Source organism: Pezoporus occidentalis, unplaced genomic scaffold (assembly GCF_034315485.1).
Source record: "Pezoporus occidentalis ecotype Australia unplaced genomic scaffold, CSIRO_AGI_Poc_V1 ctg21, whole genome shotgun sequence".
Classification (NCBI taxonomy): domain Eukaryota; kingdom Metazoa; phylum Chordata; class Aves; order Psittaciformes; family Psittacidae; genus Pezoporus; species Pezoporus occidentalis.
The window spans coordinates 9696769-9719556 of NW_026913964.1; the positions used below are offsets into that span (position 1 = coordinate 9696769).

The 22788-nt window shown below is 35.0% G+C and overlaps 1 protein-coding gene across 5 annotated transcripts in view; it reads right to left on the bottom strand.

Annotated features, from left to right (window-relative positions):
• Positions 1-1940: 1940 nt before the first annotated feature.
• Positions 1941-22788, bottom strand: part of STRN3 (striatin 3) — a 44165-nt gene continuing 23317 nt past the window's right edge. For 3 of the 5 annotated variants that reach the window (XM_062619386.1, XM_062619385.1, XM_062619388.1), the window contains 10 exons: positions 22218-22358; positions 16609-16742; positions 11510-11685; positions 11330-11377; positions 9206-9327; positions 7903-8070; positions 7504-7644; positions 5710-5817; positions 4917-5003; positions 1941-4815 (listed from right to left, as the gene is read on the bottom strand). In XM_062619386.1, coding sequence (XP_062475370.1) covers positions 4646-4815; positions 4917-5003; positions 5710-5817; positions 7504-7644; positions 7903-8070; positions 9206-9327; positions 11330-11377; positions 11510-11685; positions 16609-16742; positions 22218-22358 — 1295 coding nt within the window. In that variant the 3' untranslated portion in view covers positions 1941-4645. The remainder of the gene's footprint in view (positions 4816-4916; positions 5004-5709; positions 5818-7503; positions 7645-7902; positions 8071-9205; positions 9328-11329; positions 11378-11509; positions 11686-16608; positions 16743-22217; positions 22359-22788) is intronic. The other 2 variants (XM_062619389.1, XM_062619390.1) reach the window with 1 other exon arrangement.

Here is a 22788-nt window from a genome sequence, read left to right on the forward strand (position 1 = left end):
ATTATAAAAAACGTTCTTCTAAAAAAAAGCTCCTGTTCAAGTTACATTGAAAACTGCTTAACATCCTAGTTGCATAGCCAATCCCGTTTAATTTTTGTCAGAAGGGAACCTGAGGATAGAGCTGCAAACCACTGTTTTATGTTGGTATTCTCCCTTCAGGGTAAAGGATCTCAGATCCAAGTCAAAGACATCCCAAAGCAAACACCCCTTGATCACCAATCACCAAGTGAAATATTTATTCTAATAAATATTAGAATAATATTTATCTAAGCTGTCCAGTACTCTCTGAAGTAGAATGGAGCATTTCACTTTAAGAGATTATGAATCTCACCCTTATCTTCTATGATAGACATGAACAATTCTACAAGCCACACAGTAAATCAGTCTTTAAAACACAGATAACACTATCACATTTCAAAGGATTAAGGAAATTTGTAAAGAATGGGAACCTTACGACCTAGGCTACCTCACACTGCCTCCTCTTCATTACTAGGGATCTCACTGGAGCTAAATTAACATCCTTAAACTCTCTAAATATTCAAAACTAAGAGTATTTTGTTACTATAGAAGTGCTATCAGGAAGTCTAGTTGACTTCTGTTACGGGGGGTGTGTGTCATTAAGATATCCAGGTAAGAGGGAGAACTAAAAAGATAGTGGAAAACAACATGGGAGTCAGTTCAAATTTGATTCTATGCTAAAATTAGAAAATAAAACAATGTATTTTTGTAACATTTATAATGTTTTCTAGCTTATTTTTTAATAAATATTAATATAAGCTGTTTAGTTTGCACAGGACTCAGATGTGTATTCTCCACTTACCAACAGAGCAAGTATTAAATATGGAACTTAAACCTTCATTCTTGGTGACTTCAGATGCAGCATTTAACAGTAATTCTGGAGTCTTCCATTTTTTTTTTTTTTTTAAAAAGAACATAAATACACATGTAGTGAAACCAAACACAACTAAAAGGAAAAAAAAAAAGTATGCTTGTTTTTCCCAGCAGGATTTATGCAGACCACCTTATCCGTCCTTAGCATCCCTGCAGAAATAGCAGTTGTTCAACTGGGATGCATTTTTTGAGACGCCTTTTCTATGATATGGTAGCTAGAAGAAACAGCAGTCAGCACTGTGTGATCAAGCAGCTTTCCACTGACTTGCAATGGGAAATGCTAGAGAAGCACCTAATAACAGTATGGCAGGACAGAAAATGGTATCAGTTTTAAAACAATCTATACCAAATAGGAGAAATGGACAGCCTCTGATAAGGTATCATCAAGCCCACAGCTTTTCCACTAGGAAAATCTACCAATAAGCTCCTGGCAAATAAATTCTTCCCTTGAATTTCTAAATTACAGAAGGTTCTTGATCAGGGCATGTTACACCCTTTTTCAGATGTGTTTAATTTTATGTAGACAAGATGCTGGACTGCAGACACCAACACATCTGCTTTTTAAGTTCCCACAATAAAACACAAGATGGGGAGTCAATCCGTTAACATGAATCATACCCTAAGTGCTAAATGTATTCTTAAACACATTCAGATTTCTTTCCATTCAGGTTCTGAGTACAAGTCCTTTGGGTCTTACAAAAGACAAGTAAAACGGTCCTTGCCTAAGTTGAAGTGTTTTTCCTAAATTAAAACATTTATTTCAGCATTATCATTTCCCCCACCCATCATCAGTGCTACAGTTCTTCTGTTCAAAAAAAACAAAAACCTAATTACGGTTTTAGCATGTTACACCTCACAATAAGCCAACTAAGACTGTATTGGAGAGTGTTGTTAAAGGTCAATAAATGAAGCCTCACTACAGCATCTGACTCACTACGCATTAGTGAACTAAGATGACTGTGAAGATTTCAATTTCAAAAGGAAAATAAGCAAATATTTTTGGTTTTACCATTTCAATTTTAATACAATTCAGGAAAAAAAAAAGTAAATGTTATGCATGGCAATGTTTATTAAACAACCACATTTCATTTAAGCATTAAAATGCAGCAGTCTGGAAAAGCTGCCAGAAACAATGTTTGGCTTCAGAAAAGGCGATTATGAAATTACTTCCAATAAAATTCAAATACTCTTGTCTGTTGATTAGTTGAATGCTTTAGACTGGAAGGAACAAAAAGTGCAAATCAGCTGAATGTTACTTTCAAAAGTAAAGTCTTAATGTCCTACAAGCAGTTATTGAAAGGCCTCATCTTAATCTTCATGGTAAAGGACAAAATTCTCCAATTTCTATACAATTATAATTTACTGTAACATTTCAAAACAACATAACATTATTACTAAACCAAAATTAATTTCAGAATAGAACTGCAGTATTCTGCCTACCATAAGCACCTTTTTTTTTTTTTAAATCTAATTTGCTTGACATGAGATGGCATGAGATACATTTTCACTGCAAAAGTGGAAACTTACACGGAACAATGCAGTTACAACCACTTATAGGAACATGTTCTAGCTTAAGGTAATTTATACCTAAACATACTACTTTTACATGGAAATCTAAGATCCATATTGTGGTATTCTGTTTCTGCTGATATACTTCCAGGAAAGTGACTCATCATGGAGTAGCTAAATGTTGACCTGCAGCTTAGACATTTATGCATCATCTTCACTGGAGTACTTGTAAAGAAATGGACAAAGGTTAATAGATAATATTTGACATATGGGCAAATTTTATGCATTTGCAAATAATTTTTAAATTTTTGTTTTTCTTTTCAATTCAACACAATGATTCAGTAACAGTTTGAAATAAAAAACAGAGTATCCTTCTGGCTCCTAAATCACTTGAGAATCACTTCATCTATAGAGATAGTGAAAAACAGTGCAATTATCATTTATAAAGACTGTAAGAACACACCAGCAATTTTCAATTTGTTCTTGTAAAAATTTTAAGAAATACCGTGGAAACATGTTCTTATATGTGGGTACTGCTGCTTGAAACTGAACAGTTGGTTGACATCCAGACAACTAGTACAATTTTCCAAAAGCAAAGCAGCTTCTAAGCATAATAAACAAATGGTCATTTTTCTAAAATTTAGATCTAATTTAGTAATTGGTAGAATGACACTTTCAAACTGTGTAACACAAAATAATGTAGCCAACAGTAACATACAGGTACACCATTTAATATTTATTATATGCATTTTATATACATTATTTTTCAACAGCTGTACTTTCGCTATGTGGTACAATCTTAAAAATTTGCTGATTCATAGTTTGTAAAACAGAAACCTTACAAAACTCATCAAAACTCGCAAACTGATCAGAAAAGTTTTGTGGAAGACTAGAAAAAATACTTTATTGTATTAATCATGCATTACACAAACAAAATCTTTAGTTACACCATAAACTGAAGCACATCTGAAAATAAAATAAAAGCAGGGAATAACTAGTCAAAACACAGCAGATTTATGAATCTTGAATCAACTACTTTTGTATTCTATTTGAAACGCAAATAAAAATAAGTTTCACTCCAAAAGTTCTGAAACAAGGTTGGTTTTTGGAATCAACTCCACTCCAGGTACTTAACCAGAAGAAAAAAAAAAAAAATCCTGGTTTGCAACTTTAGAATTATCAAACGTCCCATTTTCTCATCTATTTTAGACTGTTCAAAGAGTGCCATAATAGATATACAGGGCCCTTTAACACACTACATAAAAGGATATAAAGACCAACAAAAAGTGAAATAAATAACAATAGGCCATTAGCAAGATGGGTAATCCTTGATAAATAAACTCGTAAATACAGTAAGATGTACAAAATATCACATAGTGATAGGATGCCAAGATTAATTTTTTTTTTAAAGAGTTCATTCAGGGGGGTTAACCCCTCTGTGTTTCATTTGAACACATTTTACAGTCCTTTATTTACGAAGACAGTTATGCGATGATGATGAATTAGCATCCTTATGCAAGGACTTAGCTGAGCTGTATTAGGCAAAAGAAGGGAAGAGTGTGGTTACACGGCAGCGGGTCAGTGAGATCTCTGTGTTTAGGGTTCTATAATGCAGAAAAACATTATCAATACAATCTTGAGCACTGTTGTGACAGGCTAAATATATAAAAAGACTTATAAAAACTAGAATTTTATCCAAACATTTTGTGCAACTAATGCTAAAATATTTTAAGTTAAATTTCCTTTTCTTTAAAGCAAAATAAAAGTTTAAAAGGGGAATCTGTGGCATTCAACTGATAAACAGAAGATTACTAAGAGATGAAAAGAAAGCTACTCTTGGAGCTCACTTCCCCCCACAAGAGCACCACATTCCTAACCCTAAGGCAGCACACAGAGTCCAAAATAAAAGTCTTTTGTAAGATCAGACTCCACGTTTGCTTAAAGACACCTAAAGAACAGACATACGCTCAGGTTCATATCCAGTCAAGGCTACAAATACTGGTTTTCTTTTTTTGTATTTCTTCCCACCCCCCCAGATACAGTAATTACAGTTAAATGAATGAGCCTGACATTGTTCAAGATGTGGTGACTTTTCACCAACTTATACCTGCCCCACATAAAAGCCTTCACTCAGGCAGATCAGATGTAGTGTCTTATTGGTAACCTTATCATTGATGGCAGTGATGCATTCCCTCTTTTTTGTCCAAACAGACCTGCTGTTATGATACAGGTTTGTTCTGCTATGTCACACAAATACTTTGGCAAGGGCATCAGCTCCTGCACTGGCAATATATGCTTTTGATGGATGAAATGCTACATCATAAATTGATTCATCCAGCTTTTTCCTATGAGCTGTTATTTCCTGCACACATGTCTTGCTGTCCAAATTCCATAACCTAATGGAACAATCATGGCCTGTTTAGGAAAAAAAAAAAAAAAGACAGATTTGTCAGACACTTGAGTGAATCATAAACGCAAAATTTACAGAGCATACAGAATATGAAAAAAAACCTTACTTCCAGACATCAAATAGATTCCATTAGGATCTACAGCTAGACTTGTGACAGCATCCAAGTGAGCAACCATAGAATGGATCATTTTACCTAAAAGCAAAACAAACAAGTGAATTTCCTGTGAAGTACTGTTTCTTTTTAAAATAACACTGCCATTAAAAGCTACACTTTCAGCTTTTAATCTAAATAACTCAAATCTAAATAAATCTAAATAACAAGCTTATTTAGATTTGAATAATATCTGAATGATACAATTCTTTTAGAAATTAAGTTTCAACTGCAGACTCCTGTGTAAGCATATGAGTAAATGACATGGAACTCTCAACACATTCCCATTATAAGCACACTTTTTATCCATCTAGCATCTTTACCGATAGCAATGACATTGAAGACCAATCCTAAAATGGCTGTGTGAGAACTGCAATTTTTAGACCCTTAAATAACTTAATAGCTGCCCCAGTAGGACAAAGTGTTGTTAGTCAACACATTGTCAACACTTTGTAAAAAGAGACTTACTGAGCCATACTAAAGGTTCATCTATCTTTGATATTGCTAGCACAGAAGCTAGCAGTGAAAAAACAGAAAAAATAAAACTAAGGCAACTCTATGTGATACTTGTGCAGAACACTCTCCAGAGAAGGTACAGAAGAGGTTTAATCTTAGAAATACCAAAAGTTCTCTTTTGTGTAAAACTGCATCACTAGGAAGTTTTGTGCAAATTGCTTCCCCCCCGTGTCCAATACAGATTTACTTTAAACATATTCATACATACAAGTTAGGGTCTCTTCATCCTTACCCGTTTTGTTGTCAAAAAATTTGATGTGTCTATCTTCATGTGCTGTAATAGTTACAGGAAGTGTGGGATGACTTACTACCTTGTTAACATGATTATTTGATTGTACACCTGAAAATAAAATAAGAAATATTCACCTGCCTTAAAGTAAGGGTTAATTTAAAATGAGAACATTTCAGCATTACACTTTAGTTTACTATATGAAGTAATATGATACAAATAATATTTTAGGAAGAGCATCAATGAATTTCCTAAGAAATAAATAATAGCTTCTTGCTTGACAAGAAGCTAAGCTACTTAGTCTCCATCCAATGCAGTGTAAGGTTAAAGCTGTACAAATGGTTTATAGATGAAAGATTGTTGAGAGACATAGCAAACAAACCAAGCAAGTACTGCAGGGTTTGTTTCCACTAGTCAAGTGGAAACAAACTCTGGCATCTAGGATGTGTTTAGCACACACCTCATACCTTCAGATTAAAAAGATTTAGCTTGGAGAAAAAAGAAGAGATAGAATTTAGATATCTGAAGTCAACCTAACTTATGATACTGTCAGATATACTTATGTCTTATTTCAAGGTATAGAAAGAAACAATGAATGGTTTAGACTCTCTTTACAAGTTTTTAGAATACACTTTCAGAAACACTTTATCTTGATATGCCAGTGTTTTAAGGCTTGTTCCCTTAATTTTTTGTTTGGGCTCTTCAGAGACCTCATAGCAGCCTTCCAGTATCTGAAAGGGGCCTGTAAGAATGCTGTGGAGGGACTCTTCATTAGGGACTGTAGTGATAGGACAAGGGGTAATAGGTTCAAACTTAAACAGGGGAAGTTTAGATTGAATATAAGGAGGAAGTTCTTTACTGTGAGGGTGGTGAGGCACTGGAATGGGAAGTTCTGAATGCTCCCATCCCTGGCTGTGTTCAAGGCCAGGTTGGATGAGGCCTTGGGTGATATGGTTTAGTGTGAGGTGTCCCTGCCCATGGCAGGGGGGTTGGAACTTGGGTGATCTTAAGGTCCTTTCCAACCCTAACTATTCTATGATTCTGTGATTCTCACTCTGAACTCAAAAAGGCATTTTTCTTATTTGTGATGTTGATGCTAGTTTTTGTGCAAACTACCTAGAATATCTCTTTTACACAGGTTTATTACCTGTGTTGAAGCCCTTATGTAACCTACCTACTTCCAAGTATAATCAACTAAGTAAACTAGATTATTCAGAGGGGAGAAGCTAATTCTCCTCTTGCATTATTCTTTTAGATTTCATTTCATAGTAAGGAATGACCAGAAACTGGAGGTTTTCCTTCTGCAGTACTTTCACAGGTTTAAGCTAAGAAGACTCCTCTGTCCACAGCTTCATCAGATTCTTATAAAGCTACATCTTTGCAGCTCCTTATTTGTGGCAACAGAATTTCTAATATTAAAAGTTCCACAGGAGAAAGTGTATAATCACGACCTGTGCAGAATTTGATACTGAACTAATATTCTGCTTAATTATTTACTTATCTTAATATCCTCCATGTCAAAGCTATATAATGAAAACTGTGTTTTAATGCAATTCAGACAACTGAATCTTGAAAAATCCAGCTGAGAACAAAATCCGTTATTTTTGCCATGACCACTTTCAAATCCTGCTAATCCACAATCTCTTCCACTGTGTCTGTTCTAAGCATGTAGCCAACTTCGAAACTGCATGATGCAGTAGAGGAATGAAATATTTTAATTTACTTCACCATATAATACAACTTTGATAAATGTACCTTATTCAAGATAGGCATTTAATACAGAAGAGCTTTACATACCAGATTCTATTTGTGATGAAAGCATTACTACTGACTGGGATGTTTCTAAATCATAGATGACTGTGTTGCCAGTGTTAAAAGATGCCACCATGTGAGCAGGGTCACAACCTATAAAGTCAACTGATGTAGGTATTCCATGCTCTAGAAAGAGAAAAAAATTACTTTAGAAAGACTAAAACCCTTCTGAAATTCTTGACAATTTAAATATGCCGTTTGTTTTATACTCGTACTTTAAAGAAATTCATTCCCTTCTTTGAAGAAATGCTACAACATAAGCATTATTTTATTAAAAGATTTTTCTTTTAGTCCTGTTCCCTGGTTAGGCTAAATGGAGATAATGAGCCCAGATGCACCATCAGCTGCCTCATTACAGTCTCAAAAATCACTGCAAAACCTTACCTTTCTCTCCATTGTAAGTGCAAATACAGGGCATTTTTTCTGGTGGGTTCCATAATCTAATAGTGCCATCTGCTGAACAAGATAGTAAGTGATTCTTTACACTGCTGTAAGCAAGACCCCAGACTGCATCTGTGTGAGCAATTAATGTGCCAGCTAGAACGTTTGGCTCTGGAAAAACAGAAAAAAAAAAAAAACAAAACACAAAAGCTCAGAAATTAAACCTTTTTAGTGAAGAAATATTAAGTACTTTTTATATCTCAATAAAAGTTAAATCCCACATTAAACTGCCATATAACACACCCCCCCCCCCCCCGGCCCTCCTATTTAAATAACAGCTAGAATATTACACAGGAGGTCATTTTGTATAACCAAAAACCAAACCAACACAACATAACCAACCAAACAAAAACACCCACAAACAAACACAAACTCCAGAGGCAAAAACAAATAAAAAACACTCCAAAAGAAAAATCCCAACTGCTACTAATTAGAGCTCTCTCTTAAAAAACCAACCCTGTCACTTGAGTAGAGACAGTTCTGTCTGAAGTCCATGAAACTGATACCTATTATCTTAACTGCATGAACTCATCAGGGCATTTTTAGTGATTAGACTACAATGAATAATTTTTTTAGCAGAGAGCCACAATCTGAGCTTACATATTTGTTTTAAGGGACTGAGAATAGCGGCCTTCCAAAATCGGTGCAAGACAGCACTGCTTCCCATCTCACTGCCACAGATTATGCAGCCTGAGTGTTGCATTAGCTCACTCGTAACAATGACACAAGGGAGAGAGGAAGCTGACTGCCCCATTCAGTCTTCAGTGAACCATGAAACTGCACCCTTAGAATTTCATTATGCACAAAATGCTTATCACCACAAATGGCAGGATAGTGATGCAAAGTTCTCCAAACAGTTATCAACTCATTTTAGAGACACTGGCTATGGGAACAGAGTTGCCTGTCAGAAACATGGGGCACTGAATTTGAGCATACTCTTCGTAGTTTTCTGAGAAATTCCTATCAAAGAAATAATAATTCAAAAATTTGGAATTCTGGTTCAAACTAGTTTCTTAAAAAAAAAATAAGAGTTATGATTAATCTTTTATTTCCTGTTTAAACATCAGAAATTGCCAGTCTTCCTCTTACAGCTCTATACAAAGTAAATCACTAGCGCCAAGTGAAATAAACAGACACTTTACCATACACAAAGTTGAAACACACAATCTAGTTGACAAATAGCAGTTACAGTCCACAAAATGTTGAAGACAGTGGTCAAAGCTGTTTATCTTTTAAAAATACTTACCATAGGTATCATATGGATCCACGTTGGGGCTAGGCATGTTCCACCACTGGATGGTTGCATCAATACCGCCACTGAAACACTGTTCTCCATTGGAACTAATTGCCAATGACAATACAGGTCCACTATTGGGAGACAGAGAAAAAGTAGTTCACTGGTACTGCCTACGGGACAGAAGTGAAAATCTTGCTATCTGCTTCCAAAAAACAACGGGACTGGATCAAGTACTTAAAAAATTTCAAACTCCGAAGAAACAATTCCGCTCAACAAGTGATACCAACCTCTATTAAAATATGAACATATTAACTAAAACTATCTGAATTCAAGCAATTCAAAGACCACCACCTTATTTCTCAGAAGCAACTACACCTACAAATGGCAAATTTTTACAGTGCATCTATGCCAACCTAATAGCCAGCTATGCTGATAAAGGTGGTTGTAGCTCTTACTCCCTCGCCGCTAACTACTTTCTCATCCTATTTTAGGAAATGAGAGTAACCTATGCCCCAGTAAATGGTTCAGAAAAAATTATCCTAGGAAGAGTACTTTTGGGCCAAGATTAGACTTTTACTGGTTTTAACTTCTTCAACCTGCTTGCTGTGGTATCAGACAAGTACAAGCTGTGGCCCAAAGAAAGAAGCAAGTCCACTCCTTTGGCCTCACTACTAAGGTAGGTTTAACTGTATTGTAAAACCACGTCACCAAAATTAGATGCCTGGCTGCTCTGACAGGCCATGCTCAGGACATAAGATGTTCACCAGTTGTTTTAAGTGCAGATGAGCAAACTAAAATGACATATTTGAAGATGGTGGAAACGAAGAGTATGCTTGAATCCACCTACATACTTGACAAAGTGAAGAAAAATAGTGGGCTGAAAGGGAATGTTGCTCAAAGCCTGCCTGAGGGGAAAAATAGTAAAATTACTTTGCTACCAGTCTTATTGGAAGTCCGGGTGGGGATCAGTTTTGTACCAAGACTTCCCCAAACCTTACTTTCTGATATTAACAAAAGCCCACATAATAGCCAAAATTCAGATACAGAAAGAGATAATTGTTCTTTGACCCTCAAAGAACACTTTAATCACTTGAAAGAATACTTGTATTTAAACATGAGGCCAAATTAGCCATCCAGCCCTAGGCATGAATCTTTTATGCCTTAGCTAATAAGCCTAAAGACATTACGATCTATCAAGTGGCTTAAGGGAAGGAGGAGGGTGATGACAGTATGTACAGTACAAGCTACTCATTTTTTATTTTTTTGAGGCCAGCAAAAGAAATGCTATCCACTTCCACACTTAACAAAGAGCTCTTGTGAAGCTTACTTGCTAACTGTATCTTCAGTTATATAAGCAAAGTACATTCAAACTACTGTGACTGGCTACGGACTGCACATTTTTGCCTTGCCTTCTTATTAGAAGGAAGAACTCAAAACTTTACTCAGGTATTAATCAACTTTTTGATTACAATCATTATCTCACTGATTTCAAAGTTTCCCCAGCCCCAAAAGGCATATGTATAAACTAATGCCCTATCTACTACTTTGCCCTATACTGGAAATGAAATTTTCCCTTACTCTTGTTCAAGCCCCTAAAAAGAATTCAGAGCCCTCCTAGCCACTTGTGTGATCTCCTGATTTTTCACTCACTGAATCCACATTTAATTTGGGTTGTTTTTTTTTTGGTTTGAGATTGGTTTTTTTCGGGTGGGGTGGTTGTTTTGTTTTTTTTTTGTCCTGATAATTGCCATCTGTACTTTTAACTTCTGATTTCTCAGTCCTGTATCTAAAGATACTAGGTAAGACTAATAAATTCTACCTTATTAACTTTCTTCACATACTACATATAAAATCCACAGTCCAAGACACAGGTGTCACTCACTGTCTGTGATTTCATTATCTTCCCTCCTTTCCACTGCAACTTAACCACATTTGCTACTTCCTGTTATGTTATCATGGACTTTGCAATTCATGACAGGGACTCAGTAGTTACCTGTTTTTACAAAGTACGATGGACCTTGTCTGTGTGATGCAAAAATAGAATATATTTCTGGCTTTTACTATTAAGTGTCTTATAAATCTGTGAGACATTGACAATATATTTATCAAGCATTAATTACATCAAACACTTACATGTGGGCCCTAAACGTGTAGATGGGTTCTACATCTAAAGAGGCACTCCTGAAAGAGACAGGAATAGTTACTACATTACATGAAATCTCTACTGAAAAACTGTGAGAACAGTTAAGAGTTTAATCAATTTCAAAGGTATTTCAAACACAATCAATGTTTTATAGAAACCCATATACTTGCTTTTTGGCAGGAACCGTTTTCTGCAAGTTCCAAAGTTTTAGAGTATGGTCCTCAGAGGCTGTAACCAGCACAGGCTCTACAGGATGAAAAGCTAATGCCCGAACTCCATCAAAATGACTGCGTAGCGTATACTTAGGGTTCCATGTCTTCCTAAAGGCATCTTTATTAGCTGGCAGCTTAAAAAAAGGAGAAGGATTAATTTTACCTTGGGTTTAAAAATATGCATAATATGCATATCCCTGTATTTTAAGATGACACACTATTTTTGATTCGGGTAATATATGTTCAATCTTAAGTCTGCATTTATCTACTGATCTGTAACTCCCTCTCCAGCATGCAAGGTATGGAATGGAGTATAATGCTGAATATACAGACAAGAAGCCTTGAGTTTTCAAAAGCTGGTTTTAATCCTTCTGTGCAATAATACTTTAATTCTTCTTTCTTGAAGGAAGACAAAGGTTTCATTGCTTAAGTTGTCTGCACCCAAGGAAGATACTACAACTGTCAAAAGCTTATTTATCACTTAAACATAATAAAAATGAGCTTCAGGTGCCTAGTGAGTGATCTTCCTCATATAAGTAACTTGACTGAGAATGACAGGAAACATATAATTCTTAAATACTTCTACATGTGAAGGTATGTACACAGAAATAGATAATCAAGATTTCAATACACACTTGTAAAGATTTTAAATATAACATTACATATAAATATTTTTAAAGTCTTCAATGAGTTTTAAATATATTCATGAGACAACAACTTAGTTAATATGTGATGTGAACTTAGTTAATATGTGAAGCAATATACACAAACTTTTCATTTATATGTTATGAACACCCAATTCATACTCTTAACCTATAGACTACTAGGCTAAAACACGGAAGTTAGAGCTGCTTAATATTAATTGTAAGTAACTCAGAAGAGTTACCAGAAAACCTCAAATTCTAACGACTGCAAGAGACTGATTTACACCTTTGAATTACAATTTATATTATGCAAAGAGCATATCCTTAGAAGACTATATCCCATTTGCCCTAAGATTCCATCATAAGGAGAAGTACATGTGCAGGTACTTTTCCTCTCCCCTCAAGTAACTATAAAGGGAGTTTACAGAAATGACTTTAATTAGATGACCTAAATGAGCAAACTAAGAATGAATGGAAACTAATCCTATCCTCTGCCTTATAGACTAGCTATTCACTGTGTAATTGTTAAAGCATGTTTCTCAGCTGTGGGGCAGATTCTCTCAGCATGATATTTTCAGCAACACTATTAAGAGATTAAAATCTCCCATAGATAATAAAATATTAGTACTTTGTCAGGACGGGAAATCTATATCCTGGACTGAATTACCACTACTCATTCAAACCAAATTTGATTCTATCCAATCAAAATAAATAGAAAGGCTCAGACAATGAAATTTACTGCTCTGAGTTACAGATACGCAGACATTTGCTTTTCCCTTATATTAATGTAAATTTCTGGCCTAAGTGCAAGCTATGCCAAATTGAGATCAAGTAACTGAAACTTATTATATATAGCATTGTAACCTGTTATTTTTATTTTTACCCAACAATAGATACCATAACAAAACTTTTTGTTTCCAATCTTCCTACTTTAGAGGATACTGAATACTGCAATAGTTTTATAATTTACTTAGCACTACCCTACATGTTATATATAAGCTTCATGAAAAGAATAATCTTAATTTCAGGGAACAGTGGAATTCTGGAGTTCTGCATTAAAATTGACATATTTCAGCCCTAACTGTGTACTTCTTCACCTCCCTGAATCTAAAGTGGGTGAGAGGAGGAAACAAACAAAAAACCCAAAACCAAAACAAAGGGATTTTTCTAGCAGAGTCCCTCAATAGTTTTAATCATCATTACGTATTCATCCTCCTGCCTAACTCATGTTGCCTCATTCACTTATGATGATCTGGGGCTTAGAGAAGTTAAAGTCAAACATCTGAAACAGCAATGGCTTATTTCAGCATGCTGTTATATCCCAGATTAGACAGAAGACCTTGATTCTTTGGGTGCGACATGCATTCACACCACACTGATTTCTATTACAGTTGTGATTAAGTCATTCAAGAAAACCAGGAACCGATTACATAGTGGACTTAGTTTTCAAAAATAGGAAGAGAATTCATTAAATCTTTCTTGTTAAAATGGTTGTTGCAAAGGTAATTTCATTCTCAGCAGTTCAGAGGAATCTGCTAAAATGCAATGTACAGAATTTACGGAAGTTACAAAAAACAAGGTACATTCAAGTACAGCTTTAAAGCTTGTATTTTTTAAACAGACTTGAACATCTTTGTTCTTTCAGAAGATTCCATGTACAGCTTCCTAGAAATCTAGTTATATCTAAGCTGATTTTCTCTTCTTTATTTTCCCCCATCCATGTTTTCAATGAATCTTGACATCCTTACTGTAAGTAAAAAAAAAATACTGGAAGAGACTAACCAACACACCTGTAAAAGAGATTCTTGCAACCTCTAAGAGAAAAAGCTAACCAGTAGTATATGAAAAAACCAAACCAAACCAATAATAACAAAAAATACAAAAAAAACAACCCAAAACCCAACAAAACTAACAAACAAACAAAAAACCCCAAACACCACCTCAGAAAAAGAGCCTTGGACTTGGAAAAGGATTTGCTGATTAGAGAGAATAAATGTGAGATACAAGATCATCCAGAAGCATAACGGGACAGTAGTAAAATATGACACTGTATGTCAGTATTCTGAAGTGTGACATCTCAAAACAAAAGATGGACACACTGCCCCATTTAGTCAATGTTCTACCGTAAATGCAAAAATACTGACAAAAGACAGACTATGGAACCACACTGCTTCACTAGGTCCTTCTCCCTTTTTCCCTAAACTTCGGTGGACTTTACTATACAGGACCATGAGGGATCAGCTGAATCCTTGATCCTAGTCCCCTGCCAGTGAACAGCCACAGAGCAGATGCTTAGAATAGCAGGTTTATCAAACAAGTTCCCCTGCCCAAATCCACTGACCACCACCCAAACAAAAACTCTGTCTAGATCAGGAGACACCAAACATGTCCTAAAAAAGCTTAACCATAAAATCCTTAAATTTAGAGCAAGATGAAAAAAATACAAACTATACAACACAAGAAATTGCTAAACAGATTAGAGAACACTTGAAAACAGTGCTTCATAACACTTGCTCAATCTAACCTAATAAAAATCCCTTTTTGCCTTCATTTTGTCTGTATGGGAACACAAACAAGCAACCTATCTCTTCTGCCTTATAAATCGCCATCAAATCAGAGTGAAAGAAACTACACCTAAGCTAATCACAGGAAAAAACTAAAAACATCCCAAAAACCAAACCCTTAAAATAATCCCTAAAAAACCCCAAAAACCTCACCAGGGAAGGAAGTTCTTCCTTCCCCTGCAGTCAACAGAAAAGCAATAATCAGCAACTGCTGTCAGTGTCTTTAAATGTTTTAATGTTATTTTTTTCTTGATAATGTTCTGTTGATTGAAGATTTCCAAATTTAGATGCTCTGCTAAATGAGGACTTTCCATTTTGCAGCCCATCCTACAACAGGAAAACAACCACCATCCTGTGCAGCTATGGAATCCAAGAATATACAAATAGGAGCATTTGATTTGGTAACAGCATTACTCCCTTAGCATACAAACAACTACATACACTGAGAAAAATATAAGGAACGAGATACCAAAAAAGACACTACTTGCACTGACTGTATTATATTACAAATTGACTAGTCTTAGGGACAACTTGTACTCTATATCATCTACATATAGAAAAATTTCCAGATATCATTCATAAGATTTAAAACTTAATCTCCATCCTGTCCACATACCCTCTCCTTTCCAAAATACCCTACTCATACATGAAAGATAGTGGAATCCTGCTGTGTCTTTATTTATGCACTGTAATGGCTAACACAAGCTATGTGAAGAGCATGGACCTATTGGGAGCAAAATGCAAGAAGTAGGAATATTCAAGTGTTTTGTTTTTTTTTATTTAAACATTAAACTTAGCCTAACATTATCTGCTTACCTGGAGATTTACTGGAAAAGGAGCTGACTTCAGCTAAACTCACAGGGGCATGAGATTAACACATCCTGCAAGTACTGTATTACAGGTACAAGGTAAGACATGATCTTACTGCACTGCAGATCCACAGTTATGTGGAAACAACTTCAGAAATTAAGAACTATCAAGGAATGTTTAGCCTGAAGGAACACTGTGATGGAGAACTAACAGCATCTAAATTTCACTCTCTTCAGATCCACAACAGGACAGACTCCCTTCTTAAATAAAAATTAAACCAACACTTTCTAGCTGTGTTATTTGATACTTCAAGTTTCCCTTTTCTGACACATGAAGGTGTCAGAAGCCACCATGCGCTTTTCAGATACGCTCCATATATTTCTATGATTTTTCAAGTTATAGAGGTATCTTACCAACACCACCACTGATGGTAATACTACTACTACTACTAATAATAATAATAATGGCCCAATCACAACCTAAAAACACAAGACATTTTAAATATAATACAATATATAAGACCTACCTGAACATTTCCCTAACCAGCCGTCAAATGTTACTAGCCAATAAAATATTCACATAAACACTCCTGGGTTAATGAATGTGGTCAAAGGAATGTCACAACACTCTTGATTGTAATAAAAATGCACCCTAAAAGCTTATATCTGAAGTATGCTAGTATATATAGTCTATACTGTTAACACTACATAAACACAAAGGGTACAGCAAAGAAATAATATCAATATTTGTGCTTTATACCATGCCATCTCAATACTCTGTGTCAGTGTACAATTAGCCATTTTTGTTCAAGCAAATTAATTTTAAGATGTCATGTTAAGTAGAAAACAAACAAGTCATCTCGCTTAATTCTGATTACCCAAATTACTTAGCCCATTCGCAAGGTGTCATTCCTCCCAAGTAACAGTTTTTGCTAAAGAAACCCCTGTTCTTTGCATCTGTTATGTTCAGGGTGGGGGGGGAGAGGGGGCCCAACTATTATTAAACTGTATAAAGAATTTTAAAATAAAATTGCACTTACATCATAACTATAGTCTGCATCATTTGTTACTGTCAAGTCTGCAAGGTCTCCAAGGCCCAGTACACTTAACAACACATCATCAGAACCCATAATAAATGACTTGCCTCCTCCAGGTGGAAACGTTATTGGCTCAGCTACAAAGAACAAAACAGTTTCTTTAAGTCTCAGTGTAGTTAGTCAAACTGATGAAAAGTGCATTAATTCATCACTTAAAAGCAAAGCAGAAACTTGTATGTGCTACATATTGCCCCAACTAAAGAAAGAGAGCATGAAGATGCACACATGTGCAAACACACACACGTATTTTAAATACACAATTCTTGTATCATGCTTTGTCATTTGATTTTAATTTTCGACAAGTGACTTGACTGACATCACTTTACACTGCAATATCAAATGTACATCCCCGGTGTCCAAATTCTCAGCTAAATATTTCATTCACTACACCATACATACTACCTGCAAGTAAGTGTCTGCTTTGTACTAGGCAAATATCTCTACTTGCATGTGTAAGTATTTTTTATCTCTCAGGCTAAAGGCCTCCTGTAAAACAACTCCTCTACTTAGAAATTTTCAGATGATTAAAAAATGAAAACATCTGTTACTCATGAATTCCCTCTCTTACTTTCTCAACATGATTCTGGATTCTAATTTAGAATACACTCAACTGGTATATCTTATCTAGCTGTGCCTTCCCCAAATCAATGTTCATTCAGAATTCACATATGAATAATAAACTTTCAAATATGCACCCATATTCTTTACACTCCAACAATTTTGTATATGTCCTTCTATCCACAAATACCAGTAAGGAATAGGAATCAAGGCTTAAAAATTGTAGTACTCTAGTATATTTTAGAAGCTGCTTTTACTTGTCAGTATTCCTTTCTGTGCAAAAATTAGGTCACTTGTTAGAAGTAGAGTACTTAAACTTTTGCTAAGTGTAAACTTTACCTAATTGCAAACATTTGCAAAATAATATTTGATTTATAAAGATGTCAAGTATGATTTAACTTGCTGAATTAACACTCGGATTTCACTGATTTGGCAGAGAGAGTTATGGTCTCACTTTAATGCCAACCCTTGTTTCTAATCCTCTGCGAAAAACCTTGAAACTCAGAGAAAACAAAAGTTCTGGATCTGAAAAACATCTATATCCTAAGTTTTGTCTTACAAAAATAGTTCCAAACAAGAGGACTAATAATTAACACATTCCTGTTTTGAACATGCATCTTTACTATTTTGTATCACCACTGTCTGAGTGGCAACCCTGTTATGTTCCACTCCAGATGAAGAAAAGTAAACAAGACCACATGTAAAGTTATAGTTGTATGACATCACTGCTATGGCTATGCAAAGAAGAGTCAGCCCAGTTAGATCAAAAAAAATCACTTCAAGAATTAAAGCGGTTCTAATGCTGAAGAACTACTGTACCATTAAAAAATGTAACCTTATAAGCATGCAACTGAATCTCAAAAAAAAAATAAAATAATCACATATGTAAGAATAAAGACTGCTGTTCCTACATTTATGTAAAAAGAGCAAACAGTATTATTACCATGCACAACCACCTCTTTTTAAAAGATTCATAATCCACACAAAGGTCTTGACCCATCAGAATGCTACATTAATTTAACAGTTCAAAATAGCTTACCATGCCCTTGTATGAATGTTACTTCATTTCCATTAATATTTTACTAAAACTCTCAATCTGACAGTCTATTCCAAAACCACTCATATTTCAGAAAAAGCCATATTCTTAGAAAACACCTAGTTATTTCTTCTTGGGTTTTGGGCTTTTCCGGGGGGCAGGAGAGTGTATCAAGTCATCCATGATTATTAGATGAAAATTTCTAAGGATTTCTTACTGAAAGTGTCTCAGCTGAGTATAAAGGAGATACAAACAATACTTTATATGAAGCAAGAAATAAAATAACATCACAAACATCCTCTGGGTGAACTGGGAAAAAAAAAAAACAGAAAAAAAAAAGGGGGTAAAAAAGAAACAAAGGGGAGTTTCAGAATTTTTTACTGCTGGCCATTTTTATCATTGTTTGATTGGTTTTGTGGTTTGGGTTTCTGTGCCCCCTACCCCTTCTTTCTGACTCCCACAGTAAGACTCCAATATTTTTATCTGGAGTTTCCAAAAACTTGCTACCTTCTACTGTCTTGACAGGGTCCCAGCTTCTGAAATACAAGAATTCATTTACAAGTCAAACCTCCCAACTCTTTGTAAGACCAGAGCTGTTGATCACTTGGGGAACAAGGCTCCTATTTGATCTTTAGGACAGGCCTCCAAGGTTTTAGCTCCTGAACTTGTCATACTAATTCTTTGTGAAATTAATATAATTAGTCCTTAACAGATGAACTTTCACATGAAAGCACAAAATGAACAACCACCACAGGAAAACACTACCACATTAAGAGTCTATATTATAGATCTATTTTTTTATATCTTTATATGATAGATCTTTATTTGCATCAGAGAACAATATTCCATTAAAGCCTCAAAATTCATATTATCTGAAATTTAGAAGCATATTTCTCAGTATTAAAAGTGCCAATATGTATGTATAACATGTAGTATAATTGTTATTTTAATTTATTTGCATATTTCACGATTTTAAAACACAACCTATTTAAAGAAGTTTAAAAAATGGTTTCAAGCCATTTTTATAAAAAGGCGGAGAAGTTATAACGTAATGCATCTTTCATTGTGTAGCTATTAAAAATAAAGACCCAAAATTCTGCGTATCAAAAACAACGCATCAATATATGTGAATTATAAATAAATTATTGAATACTTTTAATATTTTTTAAAAAAACAAGTATTTTCCTAACACACACTACAGTATTATCTTTATAGCCTTCTGTATGTTTAACTGAGTTTGCAATCTATAAATATAAAATAAAAATATATGTGATAGTACAAGTTTCTTTGTAGGTGAAAAAAAAAATGCAATTATTAAATATTTGCTTGGCCAATCCTCATCAGTACTTCCTACCCTCAAGATCTTGATATACATCATTAAGTCAAAATCAAGCAATAGTATTTGTACAGACTGGAACTGCTTTAATCTCTAATTAGTTACATATGATTATATACGCTGCTGTCATCTACTATACAATACGGACTTCTTAATCTTGTTTTCCAGAAAGCTAATGCATGGTACACCAAATGCAGTTAATGTCTCAGGAATTAGCTGTTACTGCTATTTTTTCACAGAATCATAGAACACCAGGTTGGAAGGGACCTCAAGAATCATCTGGTCCAACCTTTCTCAGCAAAAGCACAGTCTAGATGACATGGCCCAGCATCTTTTTGTTGATCTACAGACTGACACCCCCCAACTACAGATACTAAAAAAGAAAAACAACCCATGAAAATAGTAATTCTCTGTACAATACACTGGATAGAGAATCATGCTGCAGTTGATTGTTTCTGAAAGTCATGCAACATGATGAAATGGAAACCTCAATTTCTTATGGCCAAAACAAAGTGTGACTATAGCATAATGATTTTTTCATCATACTAAAGCAGGTATTTGTGGGGAAAAAAACCCCAAACCAATCCAACAAAAACCCAAACCCACAGCAAACCAAACCCTGCACCTTTAGAAGTTTAAAAGGTACATTCCCAGCCAATTAGAACCATGGCTTACTGCCCTCCCAGAACACCCTCCTCCATCAAGGGGAAAAAAAAAAAAAAAAAAAAAGTGAGCTTAGTGACACTTTGTTCTCTATATGAAAACAAAATTATTAACCACCATCTCAGAAATGTAACACTTCAGAGTGCAGCACAAACCTTACATACAGCCACAAGAACATTATGGCTTGGTAACATTCATCAGCATAGGCTAGCATGTCCCACCAAGAAAAACAAAAGTTGTCAGCAAACACCTTAGCTTTTAAAACACAGCAGAATAAATAACTGAGCAAAAAATGTATTTTATGATACTGAAGTGTTTGGCCTTGTTAACAAAAGACAGACCTAGAAGCAATTCAAAGGCAACGCTTGTTTGCTTGCAGCTGTCCACTGTACAGTACAGACAAAAACTCAAAAAGGCACACAGTATTCAGAGTAGGATTTTTGATCAAACATCAAAATGTACATTCTAATATTTTTTTAAAGTTATACAGGAACCACAATTAGCAGATACTATATTCATACTGCTACTCAACGAATAAAGCCGAAACGACACTGATAACCTGAAAGCATATGAACACATTAAATACCACAAGAATATAATCCTGAAGGCATCATTTACTTGAAAATAGTCAACAGTCTTTATCTGAAGTGCAGCAGAGTGTTTGTGCTACAGGAACCAGGCAATAAAAGTCAGTCCAAATTTAGCATTGATTTCTTCATGAAGATTGTTTTGTCCAATGGTATTTTAAATTTAACGTCTCTAACACAGAAAACAGCTATATGACCTATCCTTAACAATGAATGTCTGCATACCTCTTATGGCCTAAGAAAAACAGCCCAAGATAGACTGAGGGAACTGTACCTGTAGTTTCACATGCCCTTAATACCTTCACAAGGCTAAAAGGCAACCTAAAACACTATGACTTAATACAACCTAAATATATGTCTCCAAGTTTTAGCAAGTGCATCACCAGTAGGTTTTTCAATTGCACTCCACAGGTAAATTTGATACTGGTTCATCATCTAGTCAAAGATGAAAAGGAAGGCAGTAAAAGGAGGGAAGACAAACAAACACTTTTGTAAAATAACAGTTTGGAAGGGCAACAAAAAGTCTCCCTGCAAAATTTCTGTTTTTCTGCTTGCCTGGCGACAGGCATTTGTGGGACGGGGTGAAGGAAGAATAGGGGAACCAACATATTATCGGGATCAGTAATAACACAGATTCTTTCCACTTCCAGTATAGTTGATGTTATGCCAGGGCTTTTGAGTCGGAGATCACCATAAAGGAGCCAAATCTGAATTCACCTAAGTATTTTGAATGTGTTGCAACTGGAGCACAGAATTTACATAATGGTATTCTAATCTTAAAATCACTCCCTCAAAACAGAAAACTTAAAGCTAAATACAAGATTTTGGACTATTTAGATAATAGTTTGCCACTAACTTCCATCGCCTAAGATAATCCTGAAATTGAAACCAATACTTCATAAAGAAATAGTGTCTTTGTACACTTGTGTATACAGACCGAGAAAATTTTTGAAAAGAGAACATTAAAGTTGAGAGAGACAAATTTGTGTCATAACTTACAAAACCACTTTTAAATTTCATTTTAAAATGCAACCTGTGTATCAAATGTCAATACTTACCTTTTTTTCCTCTCTACAACACCCTATTTGTAAAAGGTTTTGCTAACAAGAAGGGTCTGCAAGCAGGGATTTAAATAGTGAATATTTTCAAAACACTGCTGTACATGAAGTTGCTTAAAAATACTTATGAAATAATGGTGAGTTATGATAAGCCACAGAAACTGAAGCCACATTCTCATAAAACCATTTGGAAAGAATTGCAAATAAAATAATGTGGCAATGGGCAACTGCATTATCAAGGGGACAGTAAATTACAGTGTGTGCTTTCTGAAAGAAATCTCCTGAAATACAATAAGTAGCTGAATTTTTTGTACCTTCCTCTGCTCTTGCACCTTCATGATCAGTCATTCTAGAAGAGGGTGACCTAGATTGATTAATGACTCCTGAAGGGATGTGGGGTATCTCATCATCGCCCAGATCAGCTATCATGTCGTGAAGTTTTGTCCTGTTGACTCCTGTAAATTAATGTCAGCAGCAAAGATTCATTTGATTGCTACCGCTTGACTTGACTGAAGTCTAAAAATCCATTAAACTAATTAAACAAGAAATGGGACCTCCTTAAAATAAATACAATGCTTTGGTTTTGTCTTTGTATATTAAGAGAATCGATCTTTTGGAAATCAAAAGGAGATAATACATCAAATCCGAAAACTACATGCAAACAGTTTGAATTCACTGAAATCAAAGAATAACTCCCTTGTGTTCTGTAGATCTATTCTAGTTTGCTGTAGGAGAGAAAAAAAAAATCATCTTATAGCCCTACTAAGAAGTCAAGCCAAATATTAAAACAACATTAATTATAAAATGAAATACATATGAATTAAGAATTTGCCAATAATATTACACATCTTTAACTAAACAATTTGACATGGAAAAACAGTGCAA